The following is a 14,976-nucleotide window of genomic DNA, read 5'->3' on the forward strand; positions in this document are numbered from 1 at the left end:
TAGCTTGGAGGCCAGGCCATCGGCCGTCGAAGGTATTTCGTGACCCAAATAAATGCTATCCAGGGTGCAGCGCCGGGTGCAGCAAATCGGAAACATGTATGCCTTCTCGAGCATCACTTTTAGAAGGTATCTTCCAAGATCCCAACATTTAAAACCCTTAGCAGTTTTTCTGAGATCCCAGAAAACCAAAGCGATCCGGCCGGAGGATGAAAGCCATACTCCTGGCTCAGCAAAATCAGAAACGGAAAATATTTCTGTGCGCCCCTTCGAAGACATCCCTGGACCTCGGAAAAGCTTGAAGTCGTTCGCAGAGTTTTTCGTTAAATCCGAACGTTTTACAAAAGCATACAAAGTGTATGATCTACTGTTTGAGAGATATGGTCCTATTTTCAAGGAGAACATGACTTTCGGGATTCCAGCACTGCATGTCATTGATCCTTGTGATCACGAAATGGTTCTTCGTGCAGAAGGAAAATACCCTTCAAGACCAATAATAGATTTTTGGCTCGAGCATCGTCAACGGAGGAATTATTTCCCTGGCATGGTACTCTTGTAAGTAACACAATCATATTTTTTTAGTGACAGCGTATCACCAGAATTGAGCGTTTTGTTATTCAACAATTAGACCCGTAGCCCGCAAGGGCTACGGGTCAATAGCCCATGAGGCGAAGCCTTATGGGCTATTGAACCGTGGCCATTGAGGGCGAAGGGTCTAATTGTTTTAGTATCACCCAACTAGTCGGACAGAAAAGACAATAATAAAGTTAGCAAATGCAAGTTGAAGAAATATTTATCTGGGAATAAAACGAAAGAGAGCGTCACGCTCGATTGCGCCAATTTCACTACTCGAGGACTATTACTAATAGACCTCTAGTAGCGTAGCCAATTAAAATGCAGGATTTGCATTAGTCCACTAGTTGGGTGATACTAATTGGGAGTATGACTATATCACCCACTTGTTTTGGTGGGAGACAGACGCACACGCGCTCATATAACCCCCGCGTCACCCAGCGTGGGGAAGGGGTGGGGGATTGTGAAACGGTGGCAAAATGTGACTCAGGGCCTGTTTATATGGTCTCAGGTACCCAAGACAACCCTCCCCTTGATTTACTCTGGCTGAGCTAACTTTTCACTTATTTCTTCACAACTTTTTGTATACACTATTCACCAGTCTTTGATTAACTGGCCAACGTTGGTAAGTTATTTTGGCAGTTTAGATGGATGTTAGTGGGTGAACTGTTATGGAGCAGTGGCCATTGTAAACAGGTTAAGAAAGAGTGAATGTTTGGACCATCCAGCAGGACAAAAGAAAGTGGCTGTTGTAGAGAGGTGGCTCCTCTGCCCTACAAAAAAAAGAAGTGAAAACAACACGACATTTAAAAACATTGATTTATGATACAGTTGAACCCCTATTAAGTGGCCAACCTCAAAGAAAAATGGATGGTGGTCAAGCTTAATACGGGTTGGTCCTTTAAAAGGGGTTCTTGTACTTTGGGTATTTTTTAGATTGGGTTATAGCTTAGTGAATATAGAATCACATCTCATTCAAGACAGTCATAATAAATGTGTGTTTGAATGTTTTTATCAGTCATCAAATTCTCTTATCTGCCATTGTCTTTTCAAAAAATAAAGCCAAACTTTGAGTGGCTGCTTAAAAGGGGTAAGAGAGGAAGGGGAAAAGGGGAAACTGCTTGATAGGTGGCTGCTTAAAAGAGGTTTGACTGTAATCTGTTTGTAAATCTTTTAGGGAAGGAGAAGAATGGCACAGAGTACGATACAGTGTGTCCCCTAAAATATTACGGCCAAAGATTGTAGAGGAAAACATTGATAACTTTAATGCCGTAACCAAGGATGCAATTACAAGTCTGGTTAAACTAAAGGAAGCATGTGGACCAGATAATCATATTCCTGACTTGGAAGGCGAGCTGAGTAGATGGGCCACAGAAAGTATGTCTTTAAAACACCAATAATTGTATTCATAATTTTGTTTTATCTTGTTGATGTATCAATCAAGACAATGGCCCCCACATATATGATTGATACTTTCCTGTCTTCTTTCCAAATTAACAAAGATCATTTGATTATTCAGTAGAAAGTTTTAACAAATAGACTGAATACAAGTATTTCACAAGTCAAAACTTTTTATTTATATTTTTTATACCTTAAAAGTTTGCGGTACATCCAGTAATGAATATCATTTTTCAACTTTTTTTCATTTCACAGTTAATACATGTATTTATAAATTTGCATAAGCAAGTAAAAACTAACAATATAATGTCCCGATGTTTCAGCAACCTCATGATGCCGTTATTAGGAATGAATAAATGAGAGCGTGTTGTATACAGGTAAGACCTGTAGTTAGACAAAGATTTCATTTAATATGTAAATCTACAGGTCTTACCTCTTTTGAACTCACTCTCATTTATTTATTCCTTGACGTCAGGATGTTATATCGTTAGTTTTTAACTTACTTAATTGTTAAGTATTTCAAAAGCATTATTAATGATAAATTTGTAATTTTTTTTAAGGTGTGGGAACAGTGGCATTTGATGCTCGTCTTGGGTTATATGAAGATCCTCCCAAAGAAGAAGCCATGAGATTCATCCAAGGTGTTCGTGATTTTTTTTCACTCAGTCATGAGCTGTTTTTTAGCTTATCAAGGAGAATTGCCAAGCATTTTGATATTGATACACCAAAACTGAAGAAATTCTTCAAGACTGGTGATATTCTCATAGAAATTGGAGAGGGTTTTATTGACAAGAGGATGAGGGAGCTGAAAGAAATGGCGGACAGGGGAATTGATCCCTCTGGCAACACCCAAGGTATTAATAGTTATTAACATTATCTGATACACTGTATGTAGAATTTTTTGTTGTGTCGTATATTATTATATTACAGTCTTGAGAATAACTTCTGAAATAACCATAGGCTCTCATCTCAGTCTGTGTGGCTGACACTCATAGTGCATGAGTTACTGTAGACTGCAAGCAGTCTCTCTTTTCCTCAAAAACTGTGGGGAAGAATGCAAAACAAGTAGGCATGCGAGCATGACTGTGAGTGTGATGTGCGATTGGTGACGCCACGAGCCGCTAGTGGCACGGGCATGGGAAGACAAGCAAAAAAAGAGACTGGTTTCATACAACAATTCAGTTGCTACTTTGACAGGTCGCATCAATGACACCTCCACCCTGTTTTGAATATGACACTATAGTGTCTAATTTTTTACACGAATCTATCGAAGCTATATCGATCCCGTAAGATGTGATGAATGGTTTCACAGATTGCAGCTGAAACCAGGCCAACAGGAAGCTCTACACTACTTTAAAGTCCTCCTGATACTACAGTCCTTCAAAAACAAGGGTGAAGTATTACTACTAAAAAAAGGTCGCAAGAGCGAAATTCAAAATAGAGCAGCAAATGTCACGAACCATAGGAGTCGCACTGTAGGAGACAAACATTTATAACAGAGTTTTGGCGTGCCCTGCATGTCACTTATAAAGAGTACTGACAGATGTGCATCATAACTTCGTAGACTGACCAGAGTGCCGTGCATCCAAATCATTGTATGCAACCAGTGCAGTCTCTCTTCTTGGTCGTCTTCCAATGCCCACACTACCAGCAGCTCACAACATCGCCGCATCATGCTCACAGCCACGCTCGCATACTTACTTGTTTTGCGTTCTTCCCCACGGATTTTCAAGGAAAAGAGAGACTGCTCACAGTCTAGAGTTACTGTTAGTGTTTGGCAAGTTGTGATAATAATTATTGTAATATTGTTTTTGGGTGCATAATTTTAATGCTGTTCAATGCACAGTTTACAACCAATGAAAAAATAAGAAATAGTTAAATAAATAAGGTCACAAAATCTAGGAGCAAAAGGTTACTGCATTTGCTATATGTATACAATTGATGAAATTAAATGTAAAAAGTTGTAATGGCATCTTTTGAGTGGGAACAAATCTAGCAAGCAACTCTTCAAACATATCGAACATGAACAAGGTAACTCTTGAGTAAAAATTACAAATAGGTTTCCACAGTTAGTTGAAATGACTTCTCAGCATTCAGCTAAAATGAAATGTGACAATTTGATAAATAGTATTTTTTATTATTATTTTTAATTGTTTTACATTAGTATAGTTCTCTCATAATAATCAATTAAAACATATAGACCAAATTTGGTAGAATTATCATATCTTCTCTCGGAAGAGTGAAAATGTCTGACAAAATGTAAACGACATGTAGTCAAACCTTTAGAAGGAAATAAATAGTAATCGTAAGTTTCAACTTTTGAACCTTCCTTTGGGACAAGCTAGCTATGCAATTACCAGAACAATGTATGTTGGCTTCATAGTCTTTGACCAACATGTCTGGGGGAACTTTGCTTAATATACTTGCTGCCTGGGCAATCCATTATTAAGGCCTTGTAATAATAAAAAAAAGATGTTGTGGTTATTTGGGAATGCTAACTGTAATGTACACCCATGGCACTCCTCTTTGTGCATTTCACTCTTGAAATAAATTAACGTTAATCAAATTGTGTATTATTATTTTCTCTCTCACATTTACATACAGTTGTTTCAATGTTAACATACTTGCTCACCAAGAAGGAACTGACTCCTGAAGAGGTTGTTGGTGTGGTGTTAGACGTAGTAGGTGCTGGTGTTGATACCGTAAGTATATGTACAGACATCTTAATAACCAAGTTTGAGGGCAATTGATGCTGGGAGAGTATCAGCACTACTAGGTCTTTGCTGAACAGTAAAACAAACTTTATGTTGTATTCCATGAATAGAAATTCTTCTTGTTCAGTTTCTCATTCTTTATACTTGTAGTTTTGGACATCGATGTCCTGTTCCACAGCAATTACAGCCTTAAATAACAACAGCTCCACGTCCTGGGCCCAATAATCTGATAAAATGATCTGTTTATATAACCACAAGTCCACTGATTTTAGCACTATTTAATCAAACAACTGTTCACGTAGCAATGAATGAAAATGGAACAAAACTAACACATGGCGATGCAGAAAACAAAAACTTATTGCTTCAGCAATCTCAACCAATGATAAGTCAGCCCTCACATTATTATATATCAACATTTTCAACTGATCATTTGATTATTTTCTCTCCTTTTCAATAATGTAGACCGCAAATTCTCTTCTGTGGCTGATGTATAATTTGGGACGTAATCCTCATGTGCAAGAAAAACTCTACCAGGAAATTGAGAATGTAGTAGGAAAAGAAGAAGATGTTACATCTCAGAGTCTGGCAAAACTGTCTTATCTCAAGGCTTGTGTCAAGGAGTCTTTGAGGTGACATGTCAGTTCCATTAGCTGATGTACAGTAAAATTCTAATTAGTCTTCATTCAAAGATTCATTCATGAATCAACAATGCATTGTATACCATTTCAAGTGTAATCTGTGCAATGCAGATTATGTCGGCTACAGATGCCGACACCTGTATCAACGTATTGAGGAACATAAGGGGTCTGCAATCGGGAAACATGTCAGAGAGCAACATGGGAGGAACCCAAGTGACATCGATCTTAAAAGATCTTATGGAGGCCAACTTTGAACAAGCAGTTGGACCCCATCTGCACAAAATTATTTTTATAGCGAAGTGTATTTTATATATCACACTTACCAGGTATTGCATCTTTTGTAATTTTTGTCCTATTGTCTTATCTAGCCTAAATGTATTTTAGTTTTTATGACTTATGTTTTGTAACACAAAGTGCCTATTCACATAGTTTAATTGCTTTTCAAATTCTCACGTCTTACTACTCATATATGCAAAAAAATTTATATCACTTTTTAAACTTGAAAATGATCGTCTGATTTTATCTCTAGTTTTTATCCTAAAATGTGTTTTGAAAAAACTACTTATTAGTATTTCATTATAATCCTTTTAAATTTAGCAAGACATACCCACCTCATAGAGATACTGTTAATAAAATTGTTATTATTATCATTATCATTATTATTACATGTATTATTTTATTGTTATTTTTATTGCTATTGTTATTGTTATCATTATTGAATCCCTTACTTAAACGCTGTGATTGAATAAACTACAGAAGCCAATAGACCATTTTACAGTTGTCTGCTCAGTGACCTGGTCTTTGTATGGCAGCGAGGCTAGAGTTGACCTTGTTTTGATACAGACCTCACTGCTTTTGTCATGTAAATGCACCTAGTTAGCATCAGAACAACTTGTTTTACACAACAAAAGCAGAGAGGTCTGTATCAAAACAAGGTCAACTCTAGCCTCGCTGCCATACAAAGGCCAGGTCACTGAGCAGACAACTGTAAAATGGTCTATTGGCACTAGGTACACCAGGCCAAGTTTGAATCAAATGCAGAAGTGGAGGGGGGAGAGACATTAAATAGAAAAAAATTGATAGTACTTAGTATTATTCGATTGTCTCTGAAGGTTAAACCCTGTTCTCCCAAGCAATGCTCGGATATTGGACAAGGATATTGTGTTACAGGGATATAATGTTCCCGCAAAGGTGAGTCTTTTTATCGTCAAGATAGTCCAGACTCAATAGTCAAGAACCATTAATCTATCCTGTTCCTTGCCGTTCAAAAAAGTTTGGAATATTGATCAATTTTACTGATGTACATTTAGGGTTTGAAATTTTGAGTAATTTGTACAAGAACACAAAAGTATTTTCCTGACTTCCTGAAGCACATCTATGCCTGTAAAAGCATTAAAGTCCCCAACTAATAACCGACTAGTTTTTACAAACATTTAATTTCTTCGATTTTAGGTTGTTTCCTTGATGTATACTGTAAATGGATTAACAGTACTTTAAATTTTATTTTTCAGACCTTCGTAATTTTAGAAAATTATTGTATTGCGCGCTCTGAAAAGTACTTCCAAGATCCTCTTGAGTTCAAACCAGAGCGTTGGCTTCGAGAAAACAAAGATGAAAGCCACCCATTTTCTAGTGTCCCTTTTGGATTTGGATCCCGTATGTGCCTTGGTAAGTATGGTTTACATCTAAAGATAAACTTATCCCTATAACTAGTTGAATCGATGTGGGCGCGAACTTGCTTGGATGCGAAACCTCCAGCTACCCCAGTGAAGTTTTTAAGTTTAGGGAGGGGGTGGCTAAAATTAAACTGGAATTTTACACTATTTCCTTATCCAAAATAATTCCACCAGTAGCCCAAATTAACATTACTAACAAAAAGTGATTACTGCAAGCAGGTTTTCAACTGGTTTAACTGTGTAAAACGGTTTGTTCATATTTTATTGCAGGACGTCGTTTGGCAGAGCTAGAAATGTACTTGTTTGTTTGCAAGGTGCGTTTTTCTTGCTTTCAATGTATTTAAAGCCAAGAAATCTTTTCTTACATTTTGATATGTTAAAGGAATTGACACTACTTTCTCCTTTACTTATAGTTACTTCAGCGGTTTCGGTTAGAGTATCGCCATGATCCACTTGAGATGTACCAAAAGATCGTTATGGTTCCTGATAAACCAGTTAAGATCAACCTAATCGACCGCCGTTGAGTCACAGCGTTCAAGGAAAGCAAGCTTTCGACCTTCTACCAGATCCAGATGCTGTCAAAAAAAAGTCGTTAAACGAGTCCCTCCCAATTTAAACACTGTAAATAAGCTGAGATCTTGTCTTCCTCTTAAATCTGTTAAATGACGCCCCTCCCCCCTCCCTCCCGCCCGCTAATCCAAGGATAAACTTATTGTTGTAACAGTGACCTCTATGAATCTCTAGACTTGTCACCCTGACTTGTGCGTACTGTTACGGAACTGTTTTCAACTCTCAATGCTCTCTTGAATACTGGTTAGGGAAGTACATCAGCCCTTCCTCTCGGTTCACGAGTTCCTCAGCCCAGTCCCTCGCTACACTTACTCTTTTCCTTTAAAAAAAACGAGGACGCTGTCCACCAAGATGAAATTAGCGATGGCGTCAACCTTATTAGGCAGCAGTTAAAAAACTTCTATACAGGACATAGCAACACAGGACCCGTAGCATAACCTGTGAGCTTTTGCGTGAAAAATTATTATATTATTGTTATCATTATCATAATAAGTATCATTATTACTGTTGTTGTTATTTTTTTTTATTTATCTAGTTTTAAACTCAGCATTTTTTGAAATGCAAAATTTTCTCTAGTTAATCCTCCTCATTAAACGAATACCTAATGTAGTACCTTTTAATAGAATGATCAATGTATGTAACAGTTTAGTTTAACTCCGCTTCGATTACTGCAATCTTGTTAGGGGCAACTGTAACAAAGGTCTCGCTGAAAAGGTTCATAAACTTCAGTACCATGGAGGCCTTATTTTTATGTCCGATGATGTGTGCTGGTCTTTAGGATGGCGAAACCTCACTCATGAAAGATAAGAAAAGAAATCAACGATGATGTACAAAACTTTACATGGGATGACTCCAAAATACCTAGGGGCTAATTTAGTGTTGCCCGACCTTTTGACGTAAATAAACTAACGCCTCCACAATCCCTCACTGATCATTTGAAGAAATCTTTTTTGTACAGCCGTGCCGAGTTGCGGAACAGCTTGTCACAGTTCTTGATGGAAGTTGTACACGGCATCCTTGTAAAGCAGCTTTTATTACCTTAATTTTGTTTGTTTATGATGTAGTTTATTACTCAATTAGATAGTTAGTGCTTGATATTATAAATCGGCCTTTTCCGTGTTTAAGAAAAATTATCAATCTGTCTATCTATCCTCCCCTCGGAAAAGCCCTGCTTGTGAAATTTTACGATAGCCGTACAAGAAGCATTTCTTGTAATGCTTCCCTGTATTATTTGTTTCAAAATTCTTTGATATTAACCCTGAAAAGCCCCTTTGAGAAGTGGTCAATAAGGACATTTATTTAGTTTTTTCATTATTATATTTATTCTTCATTTGCAAGAGGAAGCCAATTGGCGGTTCACCCGGACCTACCGGCGTATTTACTGTATATGACTAATCCTACCACCAAACATGATTTACTAGGAATAGTCAAGCTCCTAAGGTGGCTATATTATATATCACTGCTTGCATAATTATACTCAGTTAATTATCCATCGCTTGTAATAATTACAGTCCGTTTATCATGTCTGTCATCGTGCTTACATATATCATTGTAGGTGTAATCTAATCAACCTTTGTCCTCTTTCGTTATCTTGACTCATTCGCTCTTCAGACAGATCGGCAATGCTATCGACAGGCATATTCTACTTAAAGGTCTGGACAACAGACAAGTTTTAAATATAATCTTTTCTCCACTCTATTAGTTTGATCCTTTACTCTAAACTTTCATAAACATTTCTACTCCCAAGTAAAAGGGAACCCAAAGCGAAAATGTATTGATATAATAATTTAGTATACATTGTATGTTAGCGACTTCGACACGTTAATAAAGTTCTTATCTTATCTTATCTTTATCCTGGTGTGGTGGGGTGGAGAATGCGTCCACCGATCACTGTAATATATATCTCACATATACCACTGAATAACGAAACACCATGCAGTGGAACGTCTACTTAGCGACACCTTAAAGAAGAAACAAACTTTCCCAGTAGACCCTCCATGTAATCTTTGTAACTTCAGCCTCTGTCTCAATATTTTTTCCTTGTGAAGTATTAGACAATATAAACAAAATACCAAAAAAACCTGCGAAAGGCCAGGGACACTGGTGTGTGAGGAGCACGCGTCACTCGACCGTCCCTGATGCAATTTTAACCCACATTATTAAAGGGAAAAACTAATTTTTTAAACTTTAATCACAAGTGATAACTTTCAGTTTAAGTTCATTTCCACGTACACGGCTTACTTCAAATATGGGCAAGTACTCCATGGCCAGCTTTTGGCGGTTTTTATATTCTAACTTTCTAATGAGTATCGTCTAAGAAATGAAAATTTTTTTATCAACTGCTGAACTCGTTTGATCTGGTTATCGGTCCACACAACATTATTCCTTGTCTCAGAGGGGACTGGGCTGACAATTGAAGCGCAGTCTTGAAGATATTTTTCCGAGCACGTGACCTCCAGGAAGTCACAAATCTTCAATAATGTTTCCCGGGTATTCGTCATCACATCCATGCTTGCTACGTCATGAACACGGCCTGGGAAATGTTTCTTTACTTGATAACTTCCTCGAACGAGTAGTCTATAACTACTTATGCTACCATCCAGTATAAGTGAAGAATTCACCTAAACAAGAGTTGGAAAAAAGAATGCTAGAATAACAAGTACTGGTTGAACGTGTTTATAAATAACTTGAAATATTTAAAGAGGAAGCCTCAGAAGCTGGTTTCCATGTGGGTCCCCTATCTTGTACGAATTGGAAGTTGTACATGTTGGTTTTTGTGGAGTGAGAAAAACTTGAGTACCCAGGGAAAAACCCTTGAAGCAAGGCGAGAACCAACAGCAAACTCAACCCACATATGGCACAGGGCCAGAATCGAACCCGGGCCACACTAGGGGTGGGGGGGAGGGGAACGCTGTCACCTCTACATCTCCCTGCTCTCTTTCATAGCCCAGATTGCGTTCCTTGTAACTGTAAACATGCAAAGATTCCAGGGAAAAAAAGATTTAGTCGAGGGTGCAATTGCTTGGCGTTTTCCTTCGTTATGTAAGTCTTTCGGGGCACAATGTCAATTTCTTGAAAAGTATGAATTACGATTGGCTAACAACTAAAATTATTCCTCATCTCATAGCCGTAAAAAAAGTTACCACGTCTGGCCAATTAGAATGGTTCAGAACTTGAATTCATCCTGCAACTGTGGCGGGCGCCAGTCAAGAGCACGATTGGTTGGTAGAAGCTTAACGTTTTTTGTAAAAAGCTTTAGCCATGTCAGCAACTGACCTTAAGGCTTTCTTGTCCTATTTTATCCGCATTTGCTCGTCGTAGAGTCATGGTTGCGATGTTGTCAAACGGATTCCTCGTTTCGTGAATGAACTTGATTTGCACACCAAGTTTTATCTCAAGTTCCTTGAGAGATTCCACGGCATTTGGGTCGAACAAAATCCTCGAGGCTTGGGCAGCTTTCTTATCTCCAATCACCTGCAGGAAAGAATTGGATGATTAGGATTGGTCGGTTGTATTCGGTATGTGTTTGTTTAGAACGTGCATTTTCAGAAATCATGACCGGACCAAAAACATGATACCCTATTTAAGACCTGAACCTTACATCAATACCTTGTTTCAGACCTGCCTCATAATTAGTTGCCTAGTTCAGACCGATGTTAAAGGCATTATGAGGGGCTTTTGGTGATGGTGTTATCTATAATGATGAAAAGTAGCTTCTTCTAGAAAACAAACCGAATTCAAGACTAGAGTGCAAAAACTATTACTACTGCTATTCCCTATTTGAGACCAAAATGGCCAAAATTGATACCCTATTCATGACCAAAACGGATAAAAAAAAACATTCCTTTTAGGGTCGCACATAACTATAGAGTCCATATAAGGGAGTACCTCCCCCTTGATCCTGGTCTGAGGTGCTTGAACTTTTCGCTTCTTCATACTTCTTATTGTAAATAAATCAGTCAATCAATCCTTTATTTAACGCAATCAGCACGCTTAGCTAGGAGCTAGGTTTCCAGGTAGGCCACGAAATAATAAGATAAAAATCAAAAAATAGCAACTTCATTTGAAGTATATAAATAGTGACCGTTGAAAACTAGTACATGATGGACTTTTGTGATGGTCACAATATTTACTCTAACTAAGAAAAATGAGAAATATATAAATATACTGAGCAGTAGAAGTTGTCAGACATCTCATCCACTAATTAAACTTTCGGATGAACTTTCATAGCGAATGTGTAGAAACCGGAAACTCGACTATATCAGAACTTCTTGTACTGCTCAGTGTCACCAGAGGGAAGACCATTCCGACGATGCTAATGTGACGCTTGATTACCGAAAGCCGTGTTTTGAGCCAAAACAAATGACACAGAGATTTCAGTTTTAATTTAAAGAAAAATTTCTGTTGTTATAAAACCGACTATTCACTTGACTACTGATAGGAAAAGTAAATATACTTTCGAACCTTGCTCTCGACATTTTCGGGGTTGGGGTTTGGAGTCGGCTCGCTTTTTTCGGGGGCTGTCGCCACTTCCGAAGGGTCGCTACTTTTGAAATTTATTAGCGAGCACAATTTTTTGACGTTACTTTCGGGGGATCGTAACTTTCGGAAGTTTTCGGTATTCCAACAGTACCGCACTGTGCGCACAGATTATCTCTAAAAACCATTTTTAACAAATAAGTGTTTGACAATCAATTGAGCAGTTCTGTTGCTCAAAGTTACATTGATGTTGATCAGTCAAGTGGACGCCAAACATTTCGGGTGACTTAGCAATCATTTGATAAATTTCGTATCAGCCCGACTCACCTGTATGCTATTATTGTATCTGCCTTGCCATTGGTCCTTGACGTTGTAATGATACTTAACAGGCTTGTTTCCCACCGGACGGGAGCGTACTCCAAACAAGACGTCATAACGAGATTTTGCAAGTAGCAGTTCGTAGATGTAATATTTTGACCTCCGGGACAACAAAGGGTTTTCAATCCAGTCTTTAAGGATATTGAAGTCGTTAGCAATAATAACATTTGGATGTGCATCTAAGAGAGCAGCTAACAAAGTATGCCGACTCCTGTTATAGCCAATGAAGAGCAGAAAAATCTTCATCTTGTCGTAGAGGCTTGCATCTAAGGATGAATTTTTCATTCGTGGAACTATAGAGAACATAAATAGTTATAAATAAGTAAATAACTTTATTTAAGTGTCTAGTGTATTTAGCACTACTATGCTAAATGGGGACGCGGTAAATATATAAACAAATATTGCGAATACAGCATATACTATGCTGTATTCGCAGAATTCCATGTCTAATTATTAATTACGTATATAAAAAATATTGATTGTTCCATACCTTTAGGGAAATAACAAACCGTTAGATAAGTCCATCCTAGAGCGTATAGTGCAATGCAAAACACCAACACGGTAATCCATAGAACCATGTAAAGTCGCATTTTATTTAGTGCGCTGCGTAACCTGCGGAATGAACGACCCATGTTTCACTGTCACCTGTATTAGTAGCTTTCTGGATCTGGCTCCAGACATCACAGTCATCCCAAGCTGCTTGGGTAGCTGGGAGCAGTGATCATTATTATATGACATTGCGTAACTGCGTAAATATAAGAGTTTGTATGGGAATGTAACAGTCGTATGTAACAGCTCGAAATATGGGAAAAAAATTGAATAAAAACCACTTACTTCGATTCTTCTGAGTGTTAATTTTGTTTTCGTGCCGCTTTAGGCCCATTTCAAGGCAATTCCTCTCAGTTTTATTGTTTTCCTCTCTATGTACACTGTAACTCGTTGGAATCGCGTCAAAACGGAAAACAGCGCGGAAACAAAAGTAACCCACAGAAGAGTCGAAGTAAGTCGTTTTTATACAAGTTCTTTTCCATATTTCGAACTGTTACATACGATCGTTACATTCCCATACAATCTCTTATGTTTACGCTGTTTGTCAATGTCATATAGTAATGTTCACTACTCCCAACTACCCAGGGAGCTTGGGATCGGCTGTGCATGTATACCACATATACCTTTTTCATTGTAAGGGAGTGCACGTTTAAAAAAACATAATCAGGCAATTAGGTTTGTGGTAACACCGGCTTGGAAACGATTTGTTGACCACATTTCCTCTCTCCTGGACGTTAACAGAAAGAAATTGACTCAGTTAATTGATCAAGCAGATAACCAACTTCCAACTATCAAGTGTACGGGTGAATCCCTGGATGCAAGCGTTTATAAAGGCGAGAGATTCATAAACGAATCGGTGCTTGGCGTACACACCCACTTCAAGCCCACCAAAACATTTCAACCCACAAATTCCTCCTCGTGTCACCCAGCGGGAGTCAAAAATGGTTTTATCAAGGGGGTGGGGGGGCGCCTCAGACTGCTGAGAACAAAGGCATCTAAAGTAGCATTCAAAGAAAAAAATCAACTTCAAATCATGCCTTATTTATACAGCGGATAACCAGGAAAGACCCGGCCACTCAGAAAACAATTTTCAGAATAGAAAGGAGGCCCTCCAGCCGAGACCAAATGAAAACAAAAGAATCTTGCCTTTTGTCACGCTGTTCACACCTGCAATGCTAAACTTGACAAATACTAATGAAAGACCGGCATTTCATCGTAATAGAAAAACAGCCATTGCTCACGGAAATATACCAAGATCCTCCTCTAATACCGTACAAAAGGGGCCGGTCCCTGAAAGATATACTCGCATGGTAAAAATTATGATAACGGCTTAAACAAGTGCGGGAGAGTCTTGCAGGTCTGGCAACCAATTTATACCATTGTTAAACCCACCAGCGACGTGGTTTAACTCACTGCTGACCGCACGTAATAAGGGAAAATTTTAAGAAAATGAACACGGTCATTATTAAACAAGTCCATGAAGTACGGATAAAAGCCGCTAAACTCTATCTTCCACGCATAACATTTTAAGTGCGTTTCAAGAAAATATAGGTACAGGGTCTTTTATAGAGGGTTGTGCATTCCGCAAACCGCCATATTTTGCTCCTACTGAACTGCAGGCTGCTTCCATTTTTTCCTAAAAAACGAAACCGCCCTACTATAGCTAGTAGGTCGGTAATCTTCGCAACCGATCTTTTAAGAGCACGTAACAATTATGTTTTACGATATGTTAGCTCAGTAATCGCATTTCTCCTTACAAAGACCACGAGAACAAGAACAGAAGAGATTGTTTCTTGTTCCCTTCAGTAGCAAGCGACGGGCTGTTCTGATAGGATATTATAACGAAGCGTTAAAGTACTGGTTTGGGGGCCTGGGTGGTTGTCTGTGCTTGTGTGATCTTTCTGACACGGATTTACGGACAAAACAAGCTTGTGAAATTTGCGTGACCGCCACAAAAACACGCAAAAGTCGAAAACCACGAGCTAAATTGATGATTCCTCCGGC

General features: G+C 38.4%; 2 protein-coding genes across 2 annotated transcripts; one reads left to right on the forward strand and one right to left on the reverse strand.

Annotated features, from left to right (window-relative positions):
- Window positions 1-12: 12 nt before the first annotated feature.
- Window positions 13-9,412, forward strand: LOC110050354 (1,25-dihydroxyvitamin D(3) 24-hydroxylase, mitochondrial-like). The gene is made up of 9 exons (XM_020756271.2): window positions 13-552; window positions 1,748-1,947; window positions 2,529-2,822; window positions 4,573-4,670; window positions 5,145-5,311; window positions 6,433-6,511; window positions 6,832-6,988; window positions 7,267-7,310; window positions 7,410-9,412. Exons 1-9 carry the CDS (start codon window positions 53-55, stop codon window positions 7,518-7,520), a joined length of 1,650 nt encoding a protein of 549 aa, XP_020611930.2. The 5' UTR covers window positions 13-52; the 3' UTR covers window positions 7,521-9,412.
- LOC149101438 (uncharacterized) lies at window positions 8,845-13,306 on the reverse strand. Its single transcript, XM_089275906.1, has 4 exons — window positions 13,258-13,306; window positions 12,373-12,716; window positions 10,843-11,040; window positions 8,845-10,187 (listed from the first exon to the last, which is right to left on the reverse strand). Exons 1-4 carry the CDS (start codon window positions 13,304-13,306, stop codon window positions 9,858-9,860), a joined length of 921 nt encoding a protein of 306 aa, XP_089132032.1. The 3' UTR covers window positions 8,845-9,857.
- Window positions 13,307-14,976: the final 1,670 nt, after the last annotated feature.

The sequence above is a fragment of the Orbicella faveolata genome, unplaced genomic scaffold, assembly GCF_042242905.1.
Source record: "Orbicella faveolata isolate gen_17 unplaced genomic scaffold, um_ofav_v1 contig_4, whole genome shotgun sequence".
NCBI lineage: Eukaryota > Metazoa > Cnidaria > Anthozoa > Scleractinia > Merulinidae > Orbicella > Orbicella faveolata.

Bases quoted from the DNA above. Each gene is read 5' to 3' on its own strand.
- LOC110050354 (XM_020756271.2), top strand. From the start codon at position 53: ATGCTATCCAGGGTGCAGCGCCGGGTGCAGCAAATCGGAAACATGTAT. The intron at 2,823-4,572 runs GTATTAATAGTT...ATTTACATACAG, and splicing joins TCCCTCTGGCAACACCCAAG to TTGTTTCAATGTTAACATAC. The intron at 4,671-5,144 runs GTAAGTATATGT...TCAATAATGTAG, and splicing joins TAGGTGCTGGTGTTGATACC to ACCGCAAATTCTCTTCTGTG.
- LOC149101438 (XM_089275906.1), bottom strand. From the start codon at position 13,306: ATGGGCCTAAAGCGGCACGAAAACAAAATTAACACTCAGAAGAATCGA. The intron at 12,717-13,257 runs GTAAGTGGTTTT...TGTTCTCTATAG, and splicing joins TAACACTCAGAAGAATCGAA to TTCCACGAATGAAAAATTCA. The intron at 11,041-12,372 runs GTGAGTCGGGCT...TCTTTCCTGCAG, and splicing joins GATACAATAATAGCATACAG to GTGATTGGAGATAAGAAAGC.